Below are 23,370 nucleotides of genomic sequence, written 5' to 3'. Positions count from 1 at the left end.
AAATGGCCATAAGAGTTACCCATCTTGGGAGTATTTTCCTGGAGGCTTTGATGTACTCAGGCACAAACTGGTATGCAAGAAACATTCATTAGGTAACTGCCCATTCTTTTCACTAACAATTCCCAGTTACTCCTGCATGAAGCCCCACAAGATACAACCGGTGGTCCTATTTTTTGGAACGGATCCACCCCACAATGATTCCAGATACCAAAAACAATGGAACAGGATCACAGAATCAGACAGATAAAGAGGGGAGGAGCAGAGCTCACCACAAGGAAGAATTCCGTGCATCAAGAAATTGTGTCACAGGCACTAGCTGTGAAAAACCCAGCAGGCCAAATTGTTAACCATCCTAATTGCACGCTGCTGCGGGCGCACAGATTCACATGCATTTGCACACTTAAAATCTAAAGCCCAGAGAATGGACTAAGCACATTCAAGACATAAGACGCTGTCTCTCAGCTAGATCAGGGCTACCAAAGTTTCCTGTGTCTTGGGAATGCAGGGTTTTAGGCAGTGCCTCAGAAAGTCCTGCTGGATTGTCTGAGATGGGATCTGAAGTTTTCAAAAGCCTTTCTAGGTAATGTGGCTTTTCTGAGAACTACCTGCTCACAGTCACATCCAAGAGTAAAGGGCCAGAGATGCTGAGGTGAGTTTGTAGCATGGGAAAGGATTTGGGGGTGCTACGGAGATATATCGGATATGCAGGGAATATGGCCTTCATGACACGCTGCAAATATTCTGAGGAATATGGAGACAGAGGCTTGGTGTCATGAGGTGAGGGCAGAGCTGGGTAAAATGCCCTTCCATAGCAAACCCTTTCAGGAGTTGAAAAACGATGCCCAATAAGGTCTCCGTTCTCAGGATTAAAGACATCGATAGCTGTGCAGCCGCTCAGGGCTGTGGGAGTCGCCACACTGCCGGTCACTTTCTAGGAACATGGGTTTAAATGCCACTGTGGTCTACGGATCCTGGCCAAGTGGGAGTCATGCATGAGGGCCCATAGGTAATGGCTGTTCCAAGATTTAGGTTCTGCTCTTAAGTCAGCACTGACGACTGGGGCAGGAAGGAGACAGACTCAAGTTCTAAGACTGGCCAGGGCTGACCGGTCAAAGCCCAGTCAGAGCTTCCCTTCCTCCTCCTGCTGGGCCCTGCATCCCTGCAGAGCAGGAAACCAACTCTGTGCTGGGACCAGACCCCACGAACTACAAGCCTGAGAATCCCTGATGCGTTTAGCTAGGTGAGGGACGGGAAGGCGGCTGAAGCAGAGCTCCGTCCCCCAGGGTGTGTTGGTTCCAGGCTCAGTGTACTGGTGGTGTCTCCAAACTCTGTCTAGGCACTGGGTACTCCACAGACAGGTAAACAGGGCACGCAGGACACCTGGCCTGGGCCCTCAAGTTTCATGCGTCTTTTTAACAGCACTACCCACGAGGAAACAAACGCTCCACTCTGGTGGCACTGGTACAGCTCTATAAAGACTGGCTACTTTTAACATGCGTGGAGGCTCCAGCGCATCATCCCCCAGTTCAGTTCAAAGGCAGTTCTGGCAGGCCTGCTTTGGCCATGGGAAAGCCACAGGTATAGTAAACAAGTCTCTGAAGCCAGGGACCACAGGCCTCCTGCTGGCCTGTGGCTCTTCAGGGCCTACTCAAGGTTTGGGAGAGACTGCGGTTTTCCTTTGTTCCCTAACAACCTTAAAGCAAGAGGCTGTCTCCTCCTTGCTCCGCCCCTCCCCAGAGACTCATATTTAAGCAAGATGCTCTCTGCTCACCGCAGTGCCTGGACATCACTGCTGAGTTTCTGGAAACGCTTTGCTCCCAGCCCCCTTCATCCGTGCGCCTCGTGGCCTAGTGACAGACATTCTTCCCTCGCTGCTAAGAGCAAAGCTTGGCAGCAAAAGGTGCCCGAGGCTATGTTTTAATTATTAGCTCCCCAGAGAGGGCCGACTCCTGTCTTGCACGGGACGCGCGGCTGGCAGACACAGTAGCACACACCTACAACACACACGCACACTCAGGTGGGCTCGGCGAGCTTGTCTTCCACGAGGCTCCGCGAGCGTCCCAACCCGTCACGGACGCGGACCTCCAAGCTCGTGGAGTTCGAGCGGTACTTACCCCTAAGACGCTCTGAGCCAGGAGTCCCACTGTCACGGTCGCTAGCAGCAGCCACCTGCACAGGAGAGGGAGGGAGGGTAAGAGAGCGACAAGAACGAGCGGGTCCCAACTTGTCAACTTCAGAAAGATGCCTGCAAGGTCCCCTACACCTAGGAGACCAGGCAGAAGGCGACTTACCCTCGCAGCGGAGGGCCAGACGCTGTGTACCGCACTCGGTCCATGATCCCAGTCTTTGAGCTCTAGACTCGACTCGATCCCTTCCTAACCTGGAGGCAAGAGACAAAGCAAGTTAGCAAAGGTTGCACGCAGAGAGAGAGCATCGTCATCTCGGCACCCTGACTCCGCAGTAATGTCTCTCGTTTCCTTGCGGGGTGACCTAAGTTCTGTCCCATCAGGAGACAGAAAAAGGGAGACTTCTCCGTAGGCCCTGCCTGGAGCTGCTCAGCCCATGCAGCACGATCCCTATTCCTCCAGCTCCGATCCAATGGAGCGCGCGGCCTCAGCCGGCCCCAGAGCTACAAGTCCGCAACTTGGGGCCTGGCTCTCGGCGCCTCCCGGGGGTCGCTCTCACCTCAGGGTCAGGAGCTGCTGCCGGCGCGCATGGGCCCCTGCAGAAGCGTTGGCCCGCGGTACACCGGCGGCCAGGCCGGCCTTGCTCCGCTCCGTGGGCGCCGGACTCCCGGCCCCGGCGTGCCTTGGCGGTGCTTGCCCGGGATTTGCGAGCCAAGGGGCTCGTGGAATCGGGGCGCGGGAGGAGCTGCGTGCGGAGCGCAGAGCCCCGGCGTTCGGACTCCCTGCGACACCAAGTCCCGAGCGGCGCGCAGCCTCCGCCTCTTACCCGCGCCGCAGGGTCCTCCCCTTGGAGACGCCGCCCGCGCACTGCCGAGGGGAGGGGGCAGCGCCAACAAATTGGGGAGCTCCTCGGGCGGCGCGCTCAGGTCTCTGCGCAGAGCCACCGCACCCGGGACGGTGAGCAGGGCTCACGCCCGGGCCCTCCGAGACTGAGCACCTCGCCGCGGCCCACGGGAGCCGGGCTGCAGTTCCCCGCCGTCTCTGTCGGTCCCCTGCCGCCCCGGGCGCGCCACCATGGGGCCCCGGCTCAGCGTCTGGCTTCTGCTGCTGCTCGCCTCCCTTCTGCTCCACGAGGAGCGCAGCCGAGCCGCTGCGAAGGTGAGTCCCTTGCGGGCTGCGCTCCCCAGCCTCCCTCCCCGCACCCCCGGCGCCCCGCGAGGCCTCTTTGTCCAGCGCCTGGCGCGGTCAAACCGCCCGGCCCTCGAGGGTGTCGCGGGTGGCACGGCCAGGTGCACACTTCCCCCGGGTCTCCGGCTCGTGGTCCCTGTGGACTGCGATCGCACATCCATTACGGAACCTCCTTTGTTTTGGGCTGGGTGCGGGAGAGTTAGGAAGGGAGTGAAGCTTAGCGCGCACCAAGGCGGGGTGAGGGTACCGAGGAGCCAGTGAGATTTGAACCCTCATCGCCAAGGCGCTCAGCGGCGGGGCGTGCGAGTGGGTCGGGGCTGGAAGGGCGGCCAGGCACACCCCACGCCACTCAGGGTCCCACACACATGTGCAGGGGAATCGCTTTGGGTGTGTTTTTGGTTGTTTGGAGACCGTGATGGTTGAGGCCGAACAGCTTTGGGCCGTTTGCCTGGAAACATCTGTATTTTTGCTTTCCCACGACTTTTGTGTAGCCTACGGCACGCTTGAGAACAGACTCGGGGCTCTTCTCCGCATCCTAAAAGCCTCTACCTCAACTCTTGCCTTTTATGAGTGTGTGCCTGAAAATTATAACCACATTTAGACTTGAGTGTGAAACCAAAGCGAAACTCCGTCGCATTGTTCCCTGCGCAAATTGTTTTTTCAGTTTTTGTTTCCTCTGGTGCTGTGCTTGGCCAGGAGGGCGCTGGGAGATGTCTGCAAGAGCCAGACTTCCAGCTCTGGAGGAACCCAGCCAGACTTTCTGCCTTCCCCTCTAGAGAATACACTTCAGCTGCTGCTGCAGTGACAGCCATGCAGGCCCAAAGGCCACAAGGTGTGGCCTCTCCACAGTTTGCCTTCCCCCTCAAATGCTTAAAAGCGGTGTTTGCTGCTTGCCGGCTCTGCCAATTTTGAAAAGAAACTGTTCCTTAATTGTGCCTTTTCTTTCCCTTTTAAGAATTTCACCTCTTTCCTGCAGGAGCGATACTGATCAACTATACTATAAATTATTAACTGGTACATACTAGAATAAACTGGTAACGTTACTAGGGGGTTTCTTAATTGAGTTTTGCCTCCCTGGTAGCAGCTTCTTCATTGGTTACTGAAGAAGGATGGTTACATCAGCGACCAACTTCAGAGAGTTGCCTCCTTCACCGCAGGTAGCTGTTTAACTACCCTTTCCCTTGCTAAGGGTAGTTTCTCAAAAGGGCAGGCTTGCTGCTGGTGATGCAGGCGTGTTGCTCATGCTTCTTGGAGACCCAAAGCAGGAGGATCAAGTTCAAGGCTAGCCTGGGCAACAGAGTGAGTTAAAGGCTAGCCCAGGCAACTTATGGAAACCCTCCCTAAAAATAAAAAAAAAAAGTAAAAAGAGGCTTATGGATGAAGCCCCATCCATGGTGAAGTGCTTTACCTAGCATGTGCATAGCCCTGGTTCAGTCCCCAGGGTGGGAAATATTTACCAAAAGATCTAGGACTTCTAAGGGGACCAGGGTAGGTCATTGTGTTTGAAAAGCAGGACCCACTGTTTGGTCTTAGGTTTTTCTGAGCCATCCTGTTAGCAAAGCTAACTGTGAGATCTCACGTCCAGACACTAAGGACTTTAAACAGATGAGTCAGCCACACAAACTCCTGATCTTACTTGAAAAATCAAACCAGCTAGCATCGAGGCTTGACACTGGTTTATTTCCTATTTAATTTTGTCCTAAACGACCAAGTACATTCCTTGACACTTGCTCTGCTCTGTTCCTCCGGCTGTCTTGTCTTAAGTGTGTGCACCCTAAGACCTTACCTTGGTAAGACATTTACCTGAGATTAGCAAGCCTGCTGATGTGCATATGACTTTAGGTATGCAAGAAGACCCATTTAAAAAACAACACCGCCCTCATTTAGAAATCCATGTTCCTTTCACGATATCAATAACATTTTGCCCTGCTCCTTTTAGCACTAGCTGTTAGAGGTACCACAGCAACGAAGTGGCCTCCGTTGTATTATCCAAGTCAAACATACTCTAAGCATAACATTTAGATGGCAAGATGCATCAGGTCTGCTTGGGGATGGGCCCAGGGTTGTATACTCGCTGGGCAAGCACTCTCTATTGATGCTTATCAAATGGCTTTTCTGGGTCTGAGATTCGAACTTTCCCCTAAGTGTGGCCGTGCCTGCCCAGCAGTTTTGCTGTCTCCTGAACATTAGTCACATCTCCAGGGACTGAGTGACCAAAGAGCTCCTATGAAGAGGGAAGGATTTCTTCCCATGACCGTCTGGGTGGCTCTCCTTGAGTTTGTATCTAGATGAGAAGGCTGGTTTCCCATGTAACCCCAACAAGGCACATTGGGCATGGGGTGCTAGGGAAGAGGGTCCCCAGCCCTCTTTCTCTTTTTACAAGGAGCAGGACTGGGAAAGGGTAAAGGCTTTTGAAATGAGCCAGGGATCTTCTTCGCTTTAGCCATGTGTGTGCTAGACAGGCCTCCACCAGAGGTGCTGACTAACACTGAATTACTGGGTGTACACTGCATGAGTGTGTTTAGGGATAAGGGATTCATGTTTCTCTTATTAAGCTGATACTTAGAGTGCTTTTGAGCCCCGTGCCTCAGTTTCCCCTGCAGTCACACCCGCTGCCCCTTCCTTATATGTACATTTTTGTCCTTCCTTTATTTCACAAATGTGCTTGGAACACCCACTTCCTGTCCTGTTCCAGGAGTGTGCTGGCTACATTGCAGATCTGAGGGAGTAACATATAGTCTTGGTGTGAGGACCTGGACTGATGAAAACCTGGGGACCAGAGAGCACCGCAACCGAGGGACCTCAAAGACTTGGGAGAACTTAGTCTAGCGTTTGGGGGGACCCCAGGGAGGATATTATTTCCTAAACGTGGGGGGCTAGAATAGAAGCCCCTGGCTGTTGTGACACTGCCCCACAGCAGAATGTAGTGTGACATTTTCTGGTATCTGTCAATCTTAAGGAAGGGTCTTTGCTTTGCATAATGACCTTGAAATCTCTTCTTGGAGCTGTTTGGGGAATTCGCTGTTGGTGTGTCTGACCTTTGGCTTTACAAAGCCTTAGAGGAGTTAAAGGGTAAGGTCTAGGCCATCAGAGATAAGGAGTGCCCAGCCCAGTATGTGACCTGTCTCCTCTCTCCAGGTGGGAGATCTCCTGGGAGTAGGGGGAGGTTGGAAAGTTAAGCAAGGATGAACTACTCAAGATAGGAGTGTCTGAGAACTGACCCAGAAAACCTAGGTGGATTTGGGCGAGGGCAGGAGGGACCACACTCACAAACCCCCTCATTATTCATTAACAGCAGTGGGCATTCTCCTGAGAATGGAGGGAGGGCCTAACAAGCTGGGTTATTTAGTGAATAGCTGGTAAAGGTTTGACAGATAATAGAACCCGGAGTCTCGAAGGACCACAGAGCCTTGGAGATAAGGGCAGGGCCTCATGAATTGACCCCAGCACGACTCTCTGTTAGGATGAATTGTACGATGTTTGTTCACAACCGAACAGCATCGAACAGCGATTGTTCCCAAACTTGGAAACAGATTAACCTCGTTAAAGTGTCTTTCAAGAGGGTTTGGCATTTGGAACTCTGGGATAAAGTAAGCAAGAACAACAATAGAGGGCCTAACGCAGGATCTTGGGGCATTGTTCTTCCCGGCCAGCAAATATGTGAGCTACAGAACAATACCAAGGACCATGTCTGCCATTGTGCAGCACACAATGAAAGGTCAAAATCAGAACCGGGTCATTGGGAATGTCTTCTGAGGTTTGAACTCTAGGATTCCTTTGGGGTTAATGTTTGGCAGTCTGTCACTGAGGAGCCTGGGTCCACCCTGTGTTCTCGGCCATTGTTCGTGTGGCCTCGTCCTGGGTTGTCAGGCTGTCTGCTGCCCTTTGCTTCCTGTCCCAGCCCCACTGGGCATGTCTGCTTTCCTCTCTTCTAAGCTCTCACCTGGGCATCTGCTCCCTGAATTCTGCATCACCCCCGACAGAGGTCATCTTAAGCTTATAGTTGGAGAATGATACCTCTCCCTAGCTGTCCTCATTAGATTTCAAACTTCAGCAGAGCTGGACTCCTCAGCTTCTCGTACTGCCTGGCCTTCGGATGCCCCACCTCCCATTTTGGTTATTTCCTAATCACAGTGACAGTGAATGACTCTGGAGCTGTGTCCTTCACTCCTGGCCCCTCCATGGCTCTGACCCATGCTGGCCCTTCTCTTGGTAGGATGGCCTTTACCCTTCCTTGCTCGGCCTTTCTTCTTTGCTCTCTAACACTTCTGCAGTGTGGAGCTAGTGGTCTTCTCATGGTGAGCACGGCTATGCAGACCCTTTCAGTATGGGTGTACGGATTGCGCAAGTATCATCCTCACAAGCCGACCTCGCAGGGGCTGCCAGTTTATTTCTGATGCTCCCACGCCTGCAACACGCCTGTCTTCCCTCAGCCTTTCCATTCTTCTGAGCCTCCTAGAGTTAGGGTGTGGTGTAGGATTTTAAAGTTCACCGTAACGAGAACCATTACTGTTCAAGCCCCTCTCCCCGGTATGTAAAGTGAGGATAGTCACACTTTACTAAAGAGAGGCCTGAGCATGAGGTAAATGAGGAAGCACCAGGGAAGGCAGGCTTTCTCCACCACATAGTTTGTTGTGGCGTCATCTTTGGGAACTTGATTCTGACAGCCCTGCCAATTGTAAGATGCCTCAGGCACATCTTTTTAAAGCACCTTGACTCTGCTAGGGAGAGAGCCTGGCCCAAAAGTGGAGGCATGAATTAATCACTGGTAATTAATTGGTCCTGATGTTTCCCAGTTGTTCCCTCATCCTCCCCTGGGAGTTCTGGTGGGGCTGCGTCCTGGCTCCTGGAAACTATGTCACAGTGTCCCTCCTGCGGCATTATTAGAGAACACAAACGAAGATAATGGCCCAGGGAGGTGTTTCCCCTGAATCTGGAATTCTGAGCAGATATTCCTGCACAGACTAAACACAACATGGAAACACACACGGTGCTGACCTCCCTATGTAAATAGTTTATTCCGTGGCTTAGTAATGTTCGTTATGGAAGCCTGGCTAGGTTTGGCTTTTACACCACACACTATAAGCACTCTTCATGTAATCTAGGTTTCGCATCTCTCCAGGTGTGTGGTAAGAGGTGAGTGCCGTGCCTGAGGCGGATGTAGCAGATATATCTCACCTGCCACAGGGGCCCCAGTGCTGCCTCACCACCTGCTAAGGGGCATCCTCCCCGTGGTCCATCCACTCTTTTGGGAACACTGCTATTCACAAGTCCACATTTTGTCGTATTTGGGACCTTTCTTGTTCAGGAGACATTAGGAGATACTGGCTGTGAACTGAGGGAAGCAGTTGTTACATTTCATTTGCCCAACACACCATATGAATGGGAAGCCATCTGTGTGATTATTCATCCCCGTGAGATTTATCTGATTGGAATTGGACATTGCTCAGCACACTTACTTTTTTATTTTTTTATCTTATTTTATTTTTTTATCTTTTTTGCTTTTTTGGAGACAGGTTCTCTCTGCATAGCCTTGCTGTTCTCTAGAACTGGCTCTGTAGACCAGGCTGGCCTATGAACTCAGAGATCTGCCTGCCCCTGTCTCCTGAGTGTTGGGATTAAAGGTACATGCCACCATGTCCAGCAACTCAGCACAATTTCTAGAGGAACTGAATTCCTCCTGCATTTGATATTTAACTAAAATGGCTTATTTTGTTGTTAAATTTCTACTTTGGAAAGCAAAGGCCTGCTTTTATAGAGATACAGGAAACTCAACCTTTCCAAGACATATGTCCCCTTGACACAAGCTATAGTCAGCTGAGAGGAAGGAACCTCACTTGGTAAGAAGGGCCCAGCCCATTGTGGGTGGGGCCACCCCTGGACTGGTGATCCTGAGTTCTATAAGAAAGCAGACTGAGCAAGTCATGATGAGCAAGCCAGTAAGCAGCACCCCTCCATGGCCTCTGCATTAGTTCCTGCCTCCAGGTTCCTGCCCTGTTTGAGTTCCTGCCCTGATTTCTTTCAATGATGAACAGTGATGTGGAAGTATAAGACAAATAAACCCTTTCCTCCCCAACTTGCATTTTGGTCACAGTGTTTCATGGCAGCAATAGACACCCTGACTAAGACAGCCACTCATTCTGCTTCTGGAAACAGTGATGTTTCCTGGGTATTAGCAGCCATGTGTCTTCTGAAGGATAAGCCTTACCTAGCACTCCAGTTTCTAGGCCAAGCAGGTGGCCTGTGTAAGCAGATGTCTGATGAACCTAATGGTAACTACTGTGACATTTTCCCTGTGTTTATCTTACAGAAATCAACATGAATATATAACACAGTAGCTGAAGGATTGGGCTACGATGTAGCTAGTTTCTAGTATCTTTTTGTATTCAGGTAATTATGTTTCCTAATTAGCTCTTAATTTTTAAAAAAGGATCTTTTTAACTGTGAACATGCACCTGAGTGCTGCACCCAGGGGACTAGAGGAGTTTGACCTTTGGAGTTGGAGTTACAGGTGGTTGTAAGTCACTTGATGTGGTGTTAGGAACTAAACTCAGGTCCCTGAAAGGCAGTGAGCACTCTTAGCCACCCAGCCATCTCTCCCGCCTCTCACTAGCCCTCTCTCCCACCCTCTCACTAGCCCTCTCTCCCGCCTCTCACTAGCCCTCTCTCCCACCCTCTCACTAGCCCTCTCTCCCGCCTCTCACTAGCCCTCTCTCCCGCCCCTCACTAGCCCTCTCTCCCACCCCTCACTAGCCCTTAAGTTTTGAGCTACATCGTTGGCTTTCCTATGGAACACAATAGTATCTCAGTTTGCAGAGTGGTCATCTAGGTGAGCGCTTTGCATATGCTAGGACCAGCACGCCCCTGCATCAGGCTTAATGGATGATGATGGCATCATTATTACTACGGCAATATGTGAGGTTTCAGTAGGCAAACGACACAGACCCAGAGTTAGGTCCATTTACTATAATGGTCACTTGGAAAATCTATAACTTGGAAAGTTAGCTAGACCTCAGTGTATATATGCCAGAGGAGGGGGTTGGTCTCACTCCCGGTGGCCTAAGCTTAGGCAGACAAAAAGAAAAGCCTGTTTCGCTGGTAAGGGAATGCTAGGAAATCAGATGCAAGCACACAACTTAGAATAGACAATGGGTCACATCTCGGGAGGAAGGGACTAAGGATCTGCCTTTCCCCGCTGGAGGCTGACATGCTGGTGCACTGGCTCTGGCCTCCTGGTGGCTGAAAGGCACTGACCCTGTTGATGAGGAGAAAATGAGCTATTGTTTGCAAAGCATTTATGCAGTGCTTGCTTAATGCCAAGCAATACCTGGTTCAATGAAAAGCAAACTCAGGGGAGCAGATAGCCAAGTCATGATGTCACTGGGCAGGTGGGGCTGGAGGAGAGCGATCGGATCATTACATCAGCACTGTGAAGCTCATACCCGCATCAGCAGCACCGGGGATAGAGGATACACCCAAAGTTTCTGGATCAGTAGTGTGGGTGCACTGAAGGTTCTAACTTTCTAGCGGGGGATGTTACTGGTCCAGAGACTTCGGTTCTAGCTGTTCTCTTTGCCTTTTCTAGGCAGCAGCTTGGTGTATGGTTAGGTTCTGGCCAGCAGCCCAATGGTATCAGCATGCTAGCATCTAGGGATCTCCGTTGACTCGCTGTTAGATTGAAGCCAAAGCGTTGCATGGGAAATGCCCTCCGTCTTATTCTTGTTATCTTGATTCTTATTAGGGCTATTATTGTTGACGACTAGCATGTTTTTTAGAAGGCCCCAGCATACTTTCAGTGTGTGAAGAAGCGGATGCTGGTGAACTAATTTGCCCTGGTTTCCTGAGAACCCTTCTCTCCATCACGTAAAGAAGGAGCTTTTTCACAGGGCTGGCCTGAGGCCTGCCAGCCTTCGTGGTGACATTTAGGCTGCTCACCTGCTAAAGGGGCAGTGAACATTTGTGTGGAGGTCATCAGGGGTGGAGCCCAGCTGGGCCATGCAGTGATCTGCATACAGGCTCACAGCTCACAATAACTCCCTTCCCTGGCTTCGGCCACCTGGTTCCCTGACTGGGAATATCTGATTTGTGTCCCATTACAACCAAACCCATTTCCTGGAGATTAAAGACCATTTGGGGTTAGTGGTTTAAAATAACTCCTAAATTTTGGTCAGGAAATGGCCTATAAAATTAAGCTGAGGTTGCCAAGGCAGGCAGGAAAATGGGTCAGTGCTGGGGGTGGTGAGGGTGGGGGGCGGTGGATCCTAGCTATCAGACAGTCATTTAGTCTCTGGATCAGATAGGTTTACTTTGGATATACATACAAACAGCTCAGGATCAATGCTGCTTCCTGATTGGCGGGCACACTGGGTTTCATGACATTGTTTATGCAGTGGGTGGATCACAGACTGACCCTTCAGTAAGGCTGGGACCAGACCACATGCTTCTTATCAGTTTATTACCCAAGTCTGACCCGGCCACCACTGGCTGCCTTCTTCATAATTAGATTTTGCTTTCCCAAACACTTGAGAATTGAAAAAATTGAATGATTATATTTCTTTATTCTGGAATTTGGGCTTTTGAAATTGAGAAAAAAAAAAGACTTTTTATGATAGTCGTTTAATGTTTTCTGGTTGACTCCGGGTCTTTTCTCGTCTTTCATGGGGCCGTGCTCAGTGAATATGTTCTAAGACATGGCTTTCCCTCTTCACCAAGTCAGAGTAACTTTAACAATGAGATGATAATGTGTGAAACTGAACAATGAACTTGTGTTCTCTTCCCCTTGAGCCTCAGAAGTGGCTCATGTCTGTCCTGAAACTCTAGGACGAGTGTCATATGCAGCTATGAATGAAGAGGCAGAGGAAATGTAGTTAGATTCCTGACTTACCAGAAGGTAACTATGAGGCTGGACCAGCATCCTGACTGCTCCACGCCTCTGTTTTCCCATGTATAAATCATGAAGAGTGACACATTCCTTTAGGGTTGCTGTGAGGTCTGCACCTGTTTGGTTGTTTGAGAGGTGGATAGGTGACTGACTGCTGTGTTGCTCGATGCCACGCCTCCTTGGTGGGTTCTTAGCTGGACTTTTTGATCTTCACTTGTAGATAAAGCTGGGATGTTGGAGCAATCTCCCTCTTTTAAAACCTCTAGTGCATTCTTTAAAAAAACGAGCTGCTTACTGGAGTGTTGATAAAATATTGCCATTTATATCACACATACACAATTAATTGCAATTAATATCCACACACATAATCAAATGTTGTTATGGCATAGCTGTTGAGTGCTGTCCTTAAGGTAGTCCCAGAGGGAGACAGGTAGAGGAGGCCTTTTGGGCTCCTGTGGGCACAGCTGCAGTGTGAGCATGCGCTCCCCCATCTAGGGAGCCTCCAGTTCTCAGGTGTTTACAGCTGTTTCAGAGGCACCATCTTCCATCAACACCTGGAGTGGTGCCCACACATTTTGGGAGTTGCTTTGAGACCCTTCTCCATTACCTGAGAGGAGCAAAAAGATGCAGCTTGACTTTGGTCTGCCCCAGTGTGAACTCAGACTGTTGTGAGCTGTGTACACAGAGGTAGCAGCAAGCATTGTGTTAGATGGAGGGACCACAGCTAATGTCCTGGAAGCGGAGGGATCACAGCTAATGTCCTGGAAGCAGAGGGACCACAGCTAATGTCCTGGAGCTCCCAGTTCGGCCACCACATCCTAGCACGTTCCTTGACAGGAAATCTATTGTGCCCAGCCCAAGCAGCCACGCTATGCAAACAGCCTCCCAGCAGATGCATTTAAGGAAAACATGGCAGACACAGGCAGTGGAGGAGTCTTTAAAAAATGAAAATTATGTCATTTGTGAGAAAATGGATGGAACTGAAGATTACCATTATACCTGAGACAAGCCAGACTCAGAAAGATAAACATTTTCTTTGCTAAATCTAGGTGTGTGTGTGTGTGTGTGTGTGTGTGTGTGACATGAAGGCAGAGTGAGGACTACTTTGTAGGGAAAGGAACTAGAGGAAGGGAGGAGAAAAGACGTTGAGAGGAAAAAGATAAATATTATATTTTCTTTTAAACATGGAACCGAGACTTAAAAAAAACACAACAAACCATATATTTAAGAGTTGAAGGCAGAAAAGAAACCATGTGTGGGGAGGGGAGGTTAGGGAGTGTGGAGGGAGAGGAGGGGAGGGAGTTAATCGGTAGGGGTTGTCAGTGAGACACAGCGATGAAATTGCTTTAGTGAAGCTCAGTAGTTAGTCTGTAACACAGATTGAACACGGGGCCAGCAGGATTGCTCAGCTGCTAATGTGTATAAGGACCTGAATTCAGTCCTCAGAACTCACGTAAAAAGCCAAGCCGGTACACAGCTCTATCCCAGCGCCGCAGAGGCAATGGGTAGGGTTTCCTGCTGCTCTGGCCAGACAGTGAAACTAACTCCTGAGTCCCAGGCCAAAGGAAAGGCAGATGACACCAGGGGAATGTCACTCAAAGTTGATCTCTGGCCTCCACATGCATGTGTACACAGGTGAACGTGTACACACACACACAACCACACACACACACACACACACACCTAGATTTAGCAAAGAAAATGTTTATCTTTCACACATAACACACACACAATAAAAACAATACATTTAAAAAAGTAAATGACCATAGTATGAGCTCTTTCTCTGTCTGTACTTTGGAAACCATTTTTGACTGTGGTGGATTTCAGGTCAGAAAGTCACTCAGTGGGAGAACATAAACATGAAGTCTGATACACTGAGAGTAGTCAGCTGCTAAGAACCCCAGGAGTGGGAAAGCCCCAGGGAGGCCTGTAAAAACCCTCTGCACAGGTCTGATCTGATACCTCTTCTTTCTTTGTTGAATTTTATGTGTATATGTATGTCCTGAAGATACATGTGTGTGTGGTGTGTTTGTGTGTGTGTTATGTGTGACCTGTGTGTGCAGGAGTCCTTAGAGCTCAGATGGGGGTATAGGACCTCTGTAACAGAAGGTTGTGAGCCACTGTGTGGGTGCTGGGAACCCAACCCTGGTCCTCTGCAAGAGTAACAAGTGCTCTTCAGCGCTGAGCCACCTCTCCAGCCATCTGTACATTGTTTTCCCAGAATGCTTGCTCGTGTGTGTGAAGTGTGTTCAGGGAGCATGCTGGCAACTGGACTTCCTAAAGAGATGCTTTTTAGTGATCACAAATACACACGTCTATTGGGCGCGTTGTGTTCATATGTGCATGTGTGTATCACATATATTAAATGCTGTCCATGTATGCATGTAGTGAGCTGTTCTTCTATACGCACTATGTATCAGGCTGGAGAAGAGCATTTAGAGCAGTCGCCCTTGGTGCCTTTATGGAATTAATACAAGTAAGCTGTTTTTAATCTTTATCAGGCTCAATTAGATATGATTTTAAAAAGGGATTGATTCTGAAGTGTCCCAGGCTCAGAAACTCTAGTTTGCTACAGATCTATAAATGTAAGAAGAGAACCCGAGTCTTTCCTGGAAGTCTTGTGTGTGCCTGAAGTGCTGTCTTCAGACTCACAGACATTCAGAACTGCTCCATTTATGGGTCTTTCCTGGAAGTCTTGTGTGTACCTGAAGCACTGTCTTCACTCACAGACATTTAGAACTGCTCCATTTATGAGTCTTTCCTGGAAGTCTTGTGTGTACCTGAAGCGCTGTCTTCAGATTCACAGACATTCAGAACTGCTCCATTTATGAGTCTTTCCTGGAAGTCTTGTGTGTACCTGAAGCACTGTCTTCAGACATTCAGAGTTGCTCCATCCATTTATTTGTTTATTTAATGTGTATGAGTACACTGTAGCTGTACAAATGTCCATGAGCCATCATGTGGCTGCTGGGAATTGAACTCAGGACAGCCTCTTTTGCTCCTGCCCCACTCACCGTAGCTGTCTTTAGACACACCAGAAGAGGGTGTCAGATCTCATTATGGGTAGTTGTGAGCCACCATGTAGTTGCTGGGATCTGAACTCAGGACCGGATTCCGAAGAGCAGTCAGTGCTCTTATCTGCTGAGCCATCTCACCAGCCCCAGAGTTGCTCCATTTTAAAGAGAAAATTTGAAATGTCAGTAGAGTAGGAAATGAAGTAGTTTAATTCACTGTTCTACACAAAGCTAGTCATGAGAAATACTTGGGTGTAGGGTAGATGAAGCCATCAGATGCAGAAACACCAGCTGTAAAAATGACAGGGCATTCAGAAAGTAGCATGCTTTGAGGACGGTATGTGTCACACAATAGTGACGTAAGAATGTCATCCTAGGCTTTGAAGTTATAGTCTCCACAGACAAGCTAGCAGGAGTGGCTCTGGTGGGGGTGGGGTGGGGTTTACAGATGATGAGAAAGGGGGTGCTTTCATAATCCCCAGGCACACAAACTGGGGACCTGTGGCTACAAAATGCACAGTGGTCCACGAGAATCAGCAATCGGAGCCTGTCCCCAGTCCCACTCGGACTCACAGCCATTAAAGCCCTGGTCACAGTTGACATGGCAACCTTTTCCTGGGAGGCTTACTAGATCATGGGCAAGAGGAAGAGGCTGATGTGTGGGCTAGGGATGATGCATTGGAGGGGGGAAGTTGTTGCTATGAAAATCATCACTGACTCCATGAGAAAAGCCAGCTGGACTCTTGGGGGAAGGCACCGCTGCTTATCCTAGACTGGGCAACACGTGCACTGTCATCCTGTGGGTGGGAGGTGTCCTTACTAAGAGGAGGAGACAGAAAGTAAATATCTGCTGTGCTGCTGCATTTGTTATGTTTGTTATGGTGGGAAATGATGACCCTTCATGTGGTTCCTTAACTGGCTTTTCTCATCTGAAATAAAAAAGTATCAGAGGGTAAGGAAGAAGTAAGATGTGCTAGTGTTTCTAACCTGCTTAAGTTTGTCAGAACTATGACCCTGAGTCAGGATCACTGCATGTGAGCAGTGGCTGTGTGGGGCATCATGGACTAGCTACCCAGTACGGCCCTACACACTGTGATCCGTGCGATCACAGAGGCGGCTAGGAGGTGTGGAATCAATCACACAGGCAGAGAAGGTGGCCTCAAAGTAAAGCTCTCCCATGGCCTGCTCTACTGATGGGTACTGTCAACTCGAGCACTCCCAGTGAGGTCCTGTTCTGGGACACAGGCAGGCGGGCATGAGGGGACCCCTGCTAAAGCCTTCCACCTGCTTTCTCCCCAGGCTCAGAAGCAAGTGGCTGAGATTGCCTAAGGGAGTAAGAAAGGGAAAGGCTTGGAAAAGTTTTGTTTTAAAACATAAAGTATATCAAAAAAAAAAAAAAAAGCAGGTGAGCAGGTGGTGTTTATCTAGAATAGTCCCTTGGCATTGGTGAGGTTCCTCTGAGAAAAGTGTAGAGGCACAGGCAGGGTGTTATGCCCAGATAGATGCTTGGGGACACCTAGACAGATAAACAGGTGGTGATCCAGGTCCCAGGAAGGGGCTTTGCCTCTGTCTGTGCTCTGAGCAGAGATAACCCCTCCCCTTCCTGACCTGTCCAATTCTGTGCTTATCTAAGTGATGGTACCTGTTCCTCTGTGCCACCCAATGGCGTGTTCTATGGTTCAGTGACCACCTGTCACTGAGGAGATTGACATTACACCTAGGGCCACTGACGGGACAAATGTAAGATAGAGTTGAACCCAAAGCAAGCCCTCTAACAACAAGAGAAACTGGTTGGATCTGGTGGAATATAGGGGAGATGAAGGATGTGAAGGTGCACAGCTCATCAACTGGGGCGATCCAGGAATGGACATTGGACAGGTACCTTCCCCCAGGCAGCCCTGGCCGCCCCAGATGCTTCTGAAAATGTTCATGCTGTACTTTAGGCGTGGAGTTGGAGTCCAAAGGGAATGGGGCAAGTGAGCTGAGGAGACAGAGAAAGAATGCTCCCGGCGAGGCTGCCTTTTAAGGGAAACTCTTGGGTAATGTAAACATGTTGTTGGTCATTAGATGTGCTGATTAAGAGGGTAAATTATAAAAGAAATTATGTCTTGGACATAAACTTTAAACAGTGCAACGACATTTTGATGATAAAACTGAAGCTACACAGAGTGTGTCCCTGGGGGAAACATGGGAATCAAAGCCTGAAGGTTGTCCCAAGGAAGTTCGAGGCTCGCAGTGCGGTCCCCAGGCTTGTGGTGTGGTCCCTGTGTACATGTGGGGATAAATGTATCCACACACTGCATGACCGAAGAAAGTCAATTTTAAGAGGCCTTTAGCCAGACTGTAAAGGGGAGGAAAACAACAGAATGTATGCAACAGCATATAAAAATTATTGAGTGTGAAACAGGACCGCCCTGTTTAGAGAAACGTCAAATTGCTTTCGAAGGGAGCCAAATACTTGCAGTGTGGCTAGCTGGAGTTTAGTGGGGAGGGGGAGCCCAGGAAGCTGAGAATAGCTTTCTTCCTAGCCATGACTGCTTCCAGGGCAGCCCCTTTCTGTCATCCTCTCATTTCAAGGTCAGAACTCTTTAACCCCTTTCCTGGGGGGCCTTAAAGTAACCTTTTTGTCTTTATTGATGCAGAGAGCCTGTGCGGGCCACTCTGGCATCTGGTCATGTGGGGGGGACACTTTCTGTGGAAGATGGAGGAAGATGCGGGCGGTGGCTGGCAGTGGCCCCTGAAGAGGCAGCCCGTGGCTTCCTGGGTATCTGGTGTCTCTGGACGGCTCTGGCTTTTCAGCAGACAGATCTTTTGCCTCCCGAGGATGGCTGCAATTATGTCTTAGGTCTGGGACACAGATGTGCAACAGCACAGCATATGCAGCATATGAGGAAGCAGGAAGTGCCCACAGTCCGGGAACGATTAGCACTCGGGGGTAGCTAGCTAGTCAGTCTTCTTTGATGGGAAACTGAGAAATTGGTGGAGACAAGGTCCATAGGTGATTCCTGAGAGTGGACAAGGCCAGCCGCAGGTAGACTTACAGGGCCTTGTCTTCTCAGGTGAGGACACTGGGGAGTGAATGCGCCCAGACCACAGAGGCTGGGATGCAGTGGTCCTGATCCCTTCACCTTGTGGGGGCCTCTCCTCTGGGCAGCCTCTGGCACTTCCCTGACTCATTGCTAATGACTCTAGCCCTATACTTCTGGGCCAAGATGGGGTCATTCAGACGCCATCTTTGAGGCCAGAAACTCCTCTCCTGTCAGTATACCCCTGGGGTTGAGGGCTGGCTTAGCAAAGAGAATTGCCTAGGGCTTTAGACAAGAGCTCATGAGCACACACACACACACACACACACACACACACACACACAGAGAGAGGGGGGGAGAGAGAGAAAGAGAGAGAGGTGGGGGGCAGGGTAAGACTTTCTCTGTACTTAGGTGGGTTAGTCAGGTTCTTTTGAGATGGATGGCTCATGTATCCCATGTTAGCCCAGAATAACCAGATCTCTTGCCTCCACTACCTAAATGCTGGCAAGACGGCAACCACCACCATGCCTGTGTTGACTGCCACATTCTTGTGATTCTATTCTTTTTTTATTTGTCCAAGGAAAACACATTTGGTATAGAAAAAAATCCCGAAGAGTGGATGCAGCGAGGACCAGCTTGCCAGCAGCATTACCTACGCCTGGGAAAGGCTTAGCCCCCATAGCCAGAGATGAGATTCTCTGGGAGCCCCTTTTCCTTTCCCGAGGTGGTGACATCTCCCATGTGCTTTGTTTTTGCAGTGGGTCCCCATGTGTGAACCCAGCTGTGCACATGTCTCTCCAGCCCCTGCTGCCCTTCCTAAGTGGAAACTTTGCATTTCCTGTGGCTCTGGGCTTGCAGCTCCTGGTTAGCTCCTGAAAGGAAGCGCTCTTCCTTCCCTGTGCACTTCCTACCCGTAAATAGCCTGGGAACCATGTGGGATTTGAAGAAGCCATGCTCCCTCCTGTCCTTGAGCCTTAGCAGGGCCTTCCTGGGCAAGGCCACTCTGGCACATGACCCTCACCAATGGGACACTGTTTCACAACCCAGTTACCTCTCTGGAGACCCAGCCACCAGCTCCCATTGTCACACGCTTCAGCTGCGTGGAAAAGTAGGTGGGAAACTAGGCTCTGGTTCAGGCTTGGGCCTGGCTTTCTCTTAGAGTAAAGCAGGAACTTGAAGATAGGGTATTAATAGCGCTGGAAGCGTAGCAGACAAAGGGCTGGGGAATATTTAGATTTGTAACTGTGTCTAACTGTTTAGGGGTGCTAGATCCCTCTAGGCTGGCCTGGCCTTGGGCGGGGACCTTGAGTCTAGGGCAGACTGCTTGCTGTCTGACTTTTGAAATGCTGAGGTGCTACTGGAGCTTATGAGGAGAATGCTGCTGTCATCACTGAAAGCTCCAAAAGAAACCAGCAAGGGCATAGACGGAAGGAAGGTCCTATCCTGCCCATAGCCTGGCTTGTCCTGACTCTCCCCTAGGTGGGTGGCCTCTGAGTGAGAAGCACAAGGCGAATCTCAGCTCTCCTCTCTCCGCCTCCAGCCTTCATATTTCCATCTGCCACTCCTGAATTTTCTAGAGTTTTGTGCTAGTTCCAAACTCCTTTAGAGGATCTCAGAACTCACGTTAGACAATAGAGTGGGGCTCCAGCCAGACGAAGGGGCTGCCTAAATCTCCTGTGTCTGTCCACAGCCTGGGACATGGCAGCAGACACACGCTCTGCCCATGCTCTGTGTGCTTGGGTGCCTCATCGAATGCTCTGCAGCACCCAGAGGCTGTAGGACCTCAGAGCTGCATCTGAGGGCAATTTACCTTGAGCTTAGAGAGCCGTCCTCAGTACCAGGGGGCACTCTTAGATACCTGAGGGTCTTCTGCCCTCATGGGCTTTCTATGGTGGCTGACCTTCTGGCTTGCTTGTCTACCATCTTCTAGTCTAGTCTACCCTTCCCTGCTCTGGGATTGCCCCTCCTTTTCCCAGGATGGATGTCCTAGGATGACTCAAGCCTGGTTCTCTTATCCCAGCTGTCTCACCCTGACCTTCCTTGTCTTTTATTCAATCCCAGGCAGCAGAGCCTCCCTGCAGAGGCTCTGATCACTGATAGGAGCTAGCCCTTCCAGGTGGAGCCTCTGTCTCATCTCCAGCTCATTTCCTGGCCTCCAGCCAGCCCCCTGCCCCAGAACATTAGGCAGCCATGTCCCCCCATAAAAGTAAATCAGAAAGAGTGTCCTGGTATCTCCTTAAGTTCCCATTACTCTCTGGTTCCTGTCACACCAAGCTTTCTCTGCTGTGGATTTGTTACTTACGATTTAGAGTCTTCCTGCCTGTGAGCTTCTCCATCCTCCTGAGCCACAGAGGGTCCTAGAGGGCAGGCTGCTCCTTCCTTCTACACTTGTCCAGACTCTGCTCTCTCGAACACACTGAGTGAAGTTGGGTGTTAACCCTTTCCCCCACTGTGAGAGTCCAGGGCAAAAGCTAAGCTGAGCTCTGTTCACAGAGGGTCTGGCACAGTCTTGGGAAGAGACTGGGTGACTGTCAGTTGAGATTACCAGAGAGAGACAGTAGGAGGTGAAGGGAACCCACTGTGTGGGCTTCAAGAGTCCCAGGGGATGCTATCAGTTGGGGTCCTAGGGTGGTAGTTGGGTAGAGTCTAGACTGTACCTGAAGGTCTCAAGCCATGGTCATAGAGAAAAGTATAATTCCAATTTTCTCTATCTTTCTCTTCTGTATAGACCTTGGAGGGCTTAGATGAAGGCAATGAATAGGGAGTGTGTGTGCTTCCTGATGATCCAGTGGCTAAGTTTGTTTATTAGTGGCTCATACACAGTAGAATAACTGGGCAAATCATGGCTCAACTGTGGCTGTTATAACTAGCTGTTATAACAACTTAGCTCAGTGGCTCTTATATATTACCATAGGTTGGACATGCCCAATACAAAAATCCAAGATCTTGTGGGAAATGTCATACCATGGGATTTCTGTTTCATGTACAAAATCATGACAGTATTGTATAAAATGGCTTCCATCTTGTATGTACAATACTTCATTATTCATTTAGACTTTGGTTCTGTACCCAGGATAGTTGATACTCCCAAGTATTTCTGAATCTGGAAATACTAAAATCATAGTGGCTTCTGATGGGAGAACTTTTGAGCTGTCTGTGATAAATGTGGTCGAAAACCTAGTTCCATGTGTGCTGGGCAATGTATGCTCATGGATAGCATGCCCCTTCCATGTTTATTAAACAAAACGGATGAAGAAGATGGCTGAAGGGTCTCGTAGATTTCTATTCTTTTGGGGACTGAATGCTACCACGTTGCATCAAGTTGACATCTCAAGACAGAGACCATTGTAGCTTTCCTAAGATGCTATTCCTTCAGAATTTCTGCGCCAGCGCTGAAGCCAATGAGGATCGTTTGCAAGCTGCAGGGATGGACTCTGCTTACAGATTTTAGAGGCGTGCTATGGGTTGTGGGTTTCTGACTTCCAGAATGTTATCTTTGCTCCCATTTTAGCTTTCCGTGACTCTAAGAACCAATCTCTTAGGGGACTAGATGGAGACCTAAGTACCATTTTTTCAGATGTGGCTAGCAGGGGGAGACACTGCAAAGAGTTTGCTGTGTTTACCAGGTTGCAGCAGCATGAGGGACAGTTACGGACAGCTCAGGAGCCTGGAAGGACACAACCTTTGGTCTTTCTTCTGTCTGTTCCTTCCTTGGCTGGGGAAGACCCTGGTGCCTATTGTGAAAATGGGATTGTGGGTAAGATGTACACACACAGAGCTCTGCTCCATCCCAAAGGGCTTTGGGATATTGAGTAGGAATTGGGGAAGAACTCCCAACCCATCAGATAAGGTCCCATGGGCTGGGGCTCATCTTCTCTGCAGCTCAGTGAACGATCAGAAACCATCATCCAGAAACCATCCATGCTGCAAAGCACTGTTTTCTAGGCGACCAGGAGCTGCCCTCCCCACTCCTAGTCTTTCCACATTTGGTTAGAGCCCTAGGGATATGAAAGGTGACCCTACAGAAGTACCTAGGAATGCTGTCAAGTGAGCCAGGCTCACTACGGTGGGAATGTGTTTGGAATCTACCTCATCCAGCGTGCACGTGACATGACAGGCAGCCTTTGAATGTTCTCTCTCTCTCTCTCTCTCTCTCTCTCTCTCTCTCTCTGAGTGTGTGCATGCTAGAAGACAAGAATGCAAGAACATGTGTGCAGGCACATGTAACTGTATTCTTGATGTGCATAGGAAGAAAGAGCTGAGCAGGCACATGCCTGTATGGGTGCATGAATGTGTATGTTGTTGCATGTTTATGCAATTGTATGTGGCAGAATGTGAGTATCTTTGTGTGTGCATACTTATGCAGTGCCTGTTCGTGACCTTCCTTGTGCATTTTTTCATTGTGCATCTTTCCTGTTAAGTCTGAGTATAAAGTGGCATCATGGTTTGGATGTATACATCTCCACATCCCTGCTATTGGCATTTACATTTTACTTTCAGCTAAGTAGTTGTTACTGATAAACAAGAAAACAACCTCAAGTGTAGAATATAAAAACAGCTGTTGAAGTAAACCCTGCTTGCCTACTTTACATTTCTCCATCGAGGAGGAAGTGATGCCAGGAGGGGGCACAGAGCCCCAGCTGTGTGTCCTGGAACTGGAATCATGGTGATTTGAGATGCTGGGATCCATCCCTGATACAACAGCAGGACAATCGCCCAAGATCTGCATGACCAGGCAAGGCTACACCTCAGAAAATCCTTCAGGTGCACATGGGTGGAGGTCAGGCTTGGTGCGGGGAGGCAGTGGGGGCACAGTGTAGATAACAGAGACCTTGGAGGGAAGGAAGCATCCACAGAGTATTGGGGAGGTGAAGGTCAAAGCAGGCAGCTGCAGATGTTTGAAAGCACAGGAGAGGGAGTGACGTTCCTGACAGGCTGGCAGGCTGTGTAGCAGGAGAAAGAAGAGCTCCTGATTTTGTACAAGTTCTGTGGCCCTGTGAGCTGCTATTTGTTCCACAGGTGGAGGATTCACTTTGATCGGGACATCAATGTGCCCAATTAAGCCAGGTCACCCAGATCTTCACTCTCTCTCTCTCTCTCTCTCTCTCTCTCTCTCTCTCTCTCTCTCTCTCTCT

At 49.6% G+C, this 23,370-nt stretch overlaps 2 protein-coding genes across 2 annotated transcripts in view; one reads left to right on the top strand and one right to left on the bottom strand.

Annotated features, from left to right (window-relative positions):
• Col4a2 (collagen type IV alpha 2 chain) overlaps positions 1-2,968 on the bottom strand; it is a 143,484-nt gene extending 140,516 nt beyond the window's left edge. The window contains exons 1-3 of the mRNA XM_031339026.1: positions 2,686-2,968; positions 2,292-2,380; positions 2,115-2,169 (exon numbers count right to left, since the gene is read on the bottom strand). Coding sequence (XP_031194886.1) covers positions 2,115-2,169; positions 2,292-2,335 — 99 coding nt within the window. The 5' untranslated portion in view covers positions 2,336-2,380; positions 2,686-2,968. The remainder of the gene's footprint in view (positions 1-2,114; positions 2,170-2,291; positions 2,381-2,685) is intronic.
• A 62-nt stretch (positions 2,969-3,030) lies between these two features.
• Positions 3,031-23,370, top strand: part of Col4a1 (collagen type IV alpha 1 chain) — a 119,734-nt gene continuing 99,394 nt past the window's right edge. The window contains exon 1 of the mRNA XM_031339027.1: positions 3,031-3,284. Coding sequence (XP_031194887.1) covers positions 3,201-3,284 — 84 coding nt within the window. The 5' untranslated portion in view covers positions 3,031-3,200. The remainder of the gene's footprint in view (positions 3,285-23,370) is intronic.

The sequence above is a fragment of the Mastomys coucha genome, unplaced genomic scaffold, assembly GCF_008632895.1.
Source record: "Mastomys coucha isolate ucsf_1 unplaced genomic scaffold, UCSF_Mcou_1 pScaffold22, whole genome shotgun sequence".
NCBI classification, from domain to species: domain Eukaryota; kingdom Metazoa; phylum Chordata; class Mammalia; order Rodentia; family Muridae; genus Mastomys; species Mastomys coucha.
The sequence above is the reverse complement of the archived record's forward strand: the minus strand, read 5'-3'. Positions and strand labels throughout refer to the sequence as shown.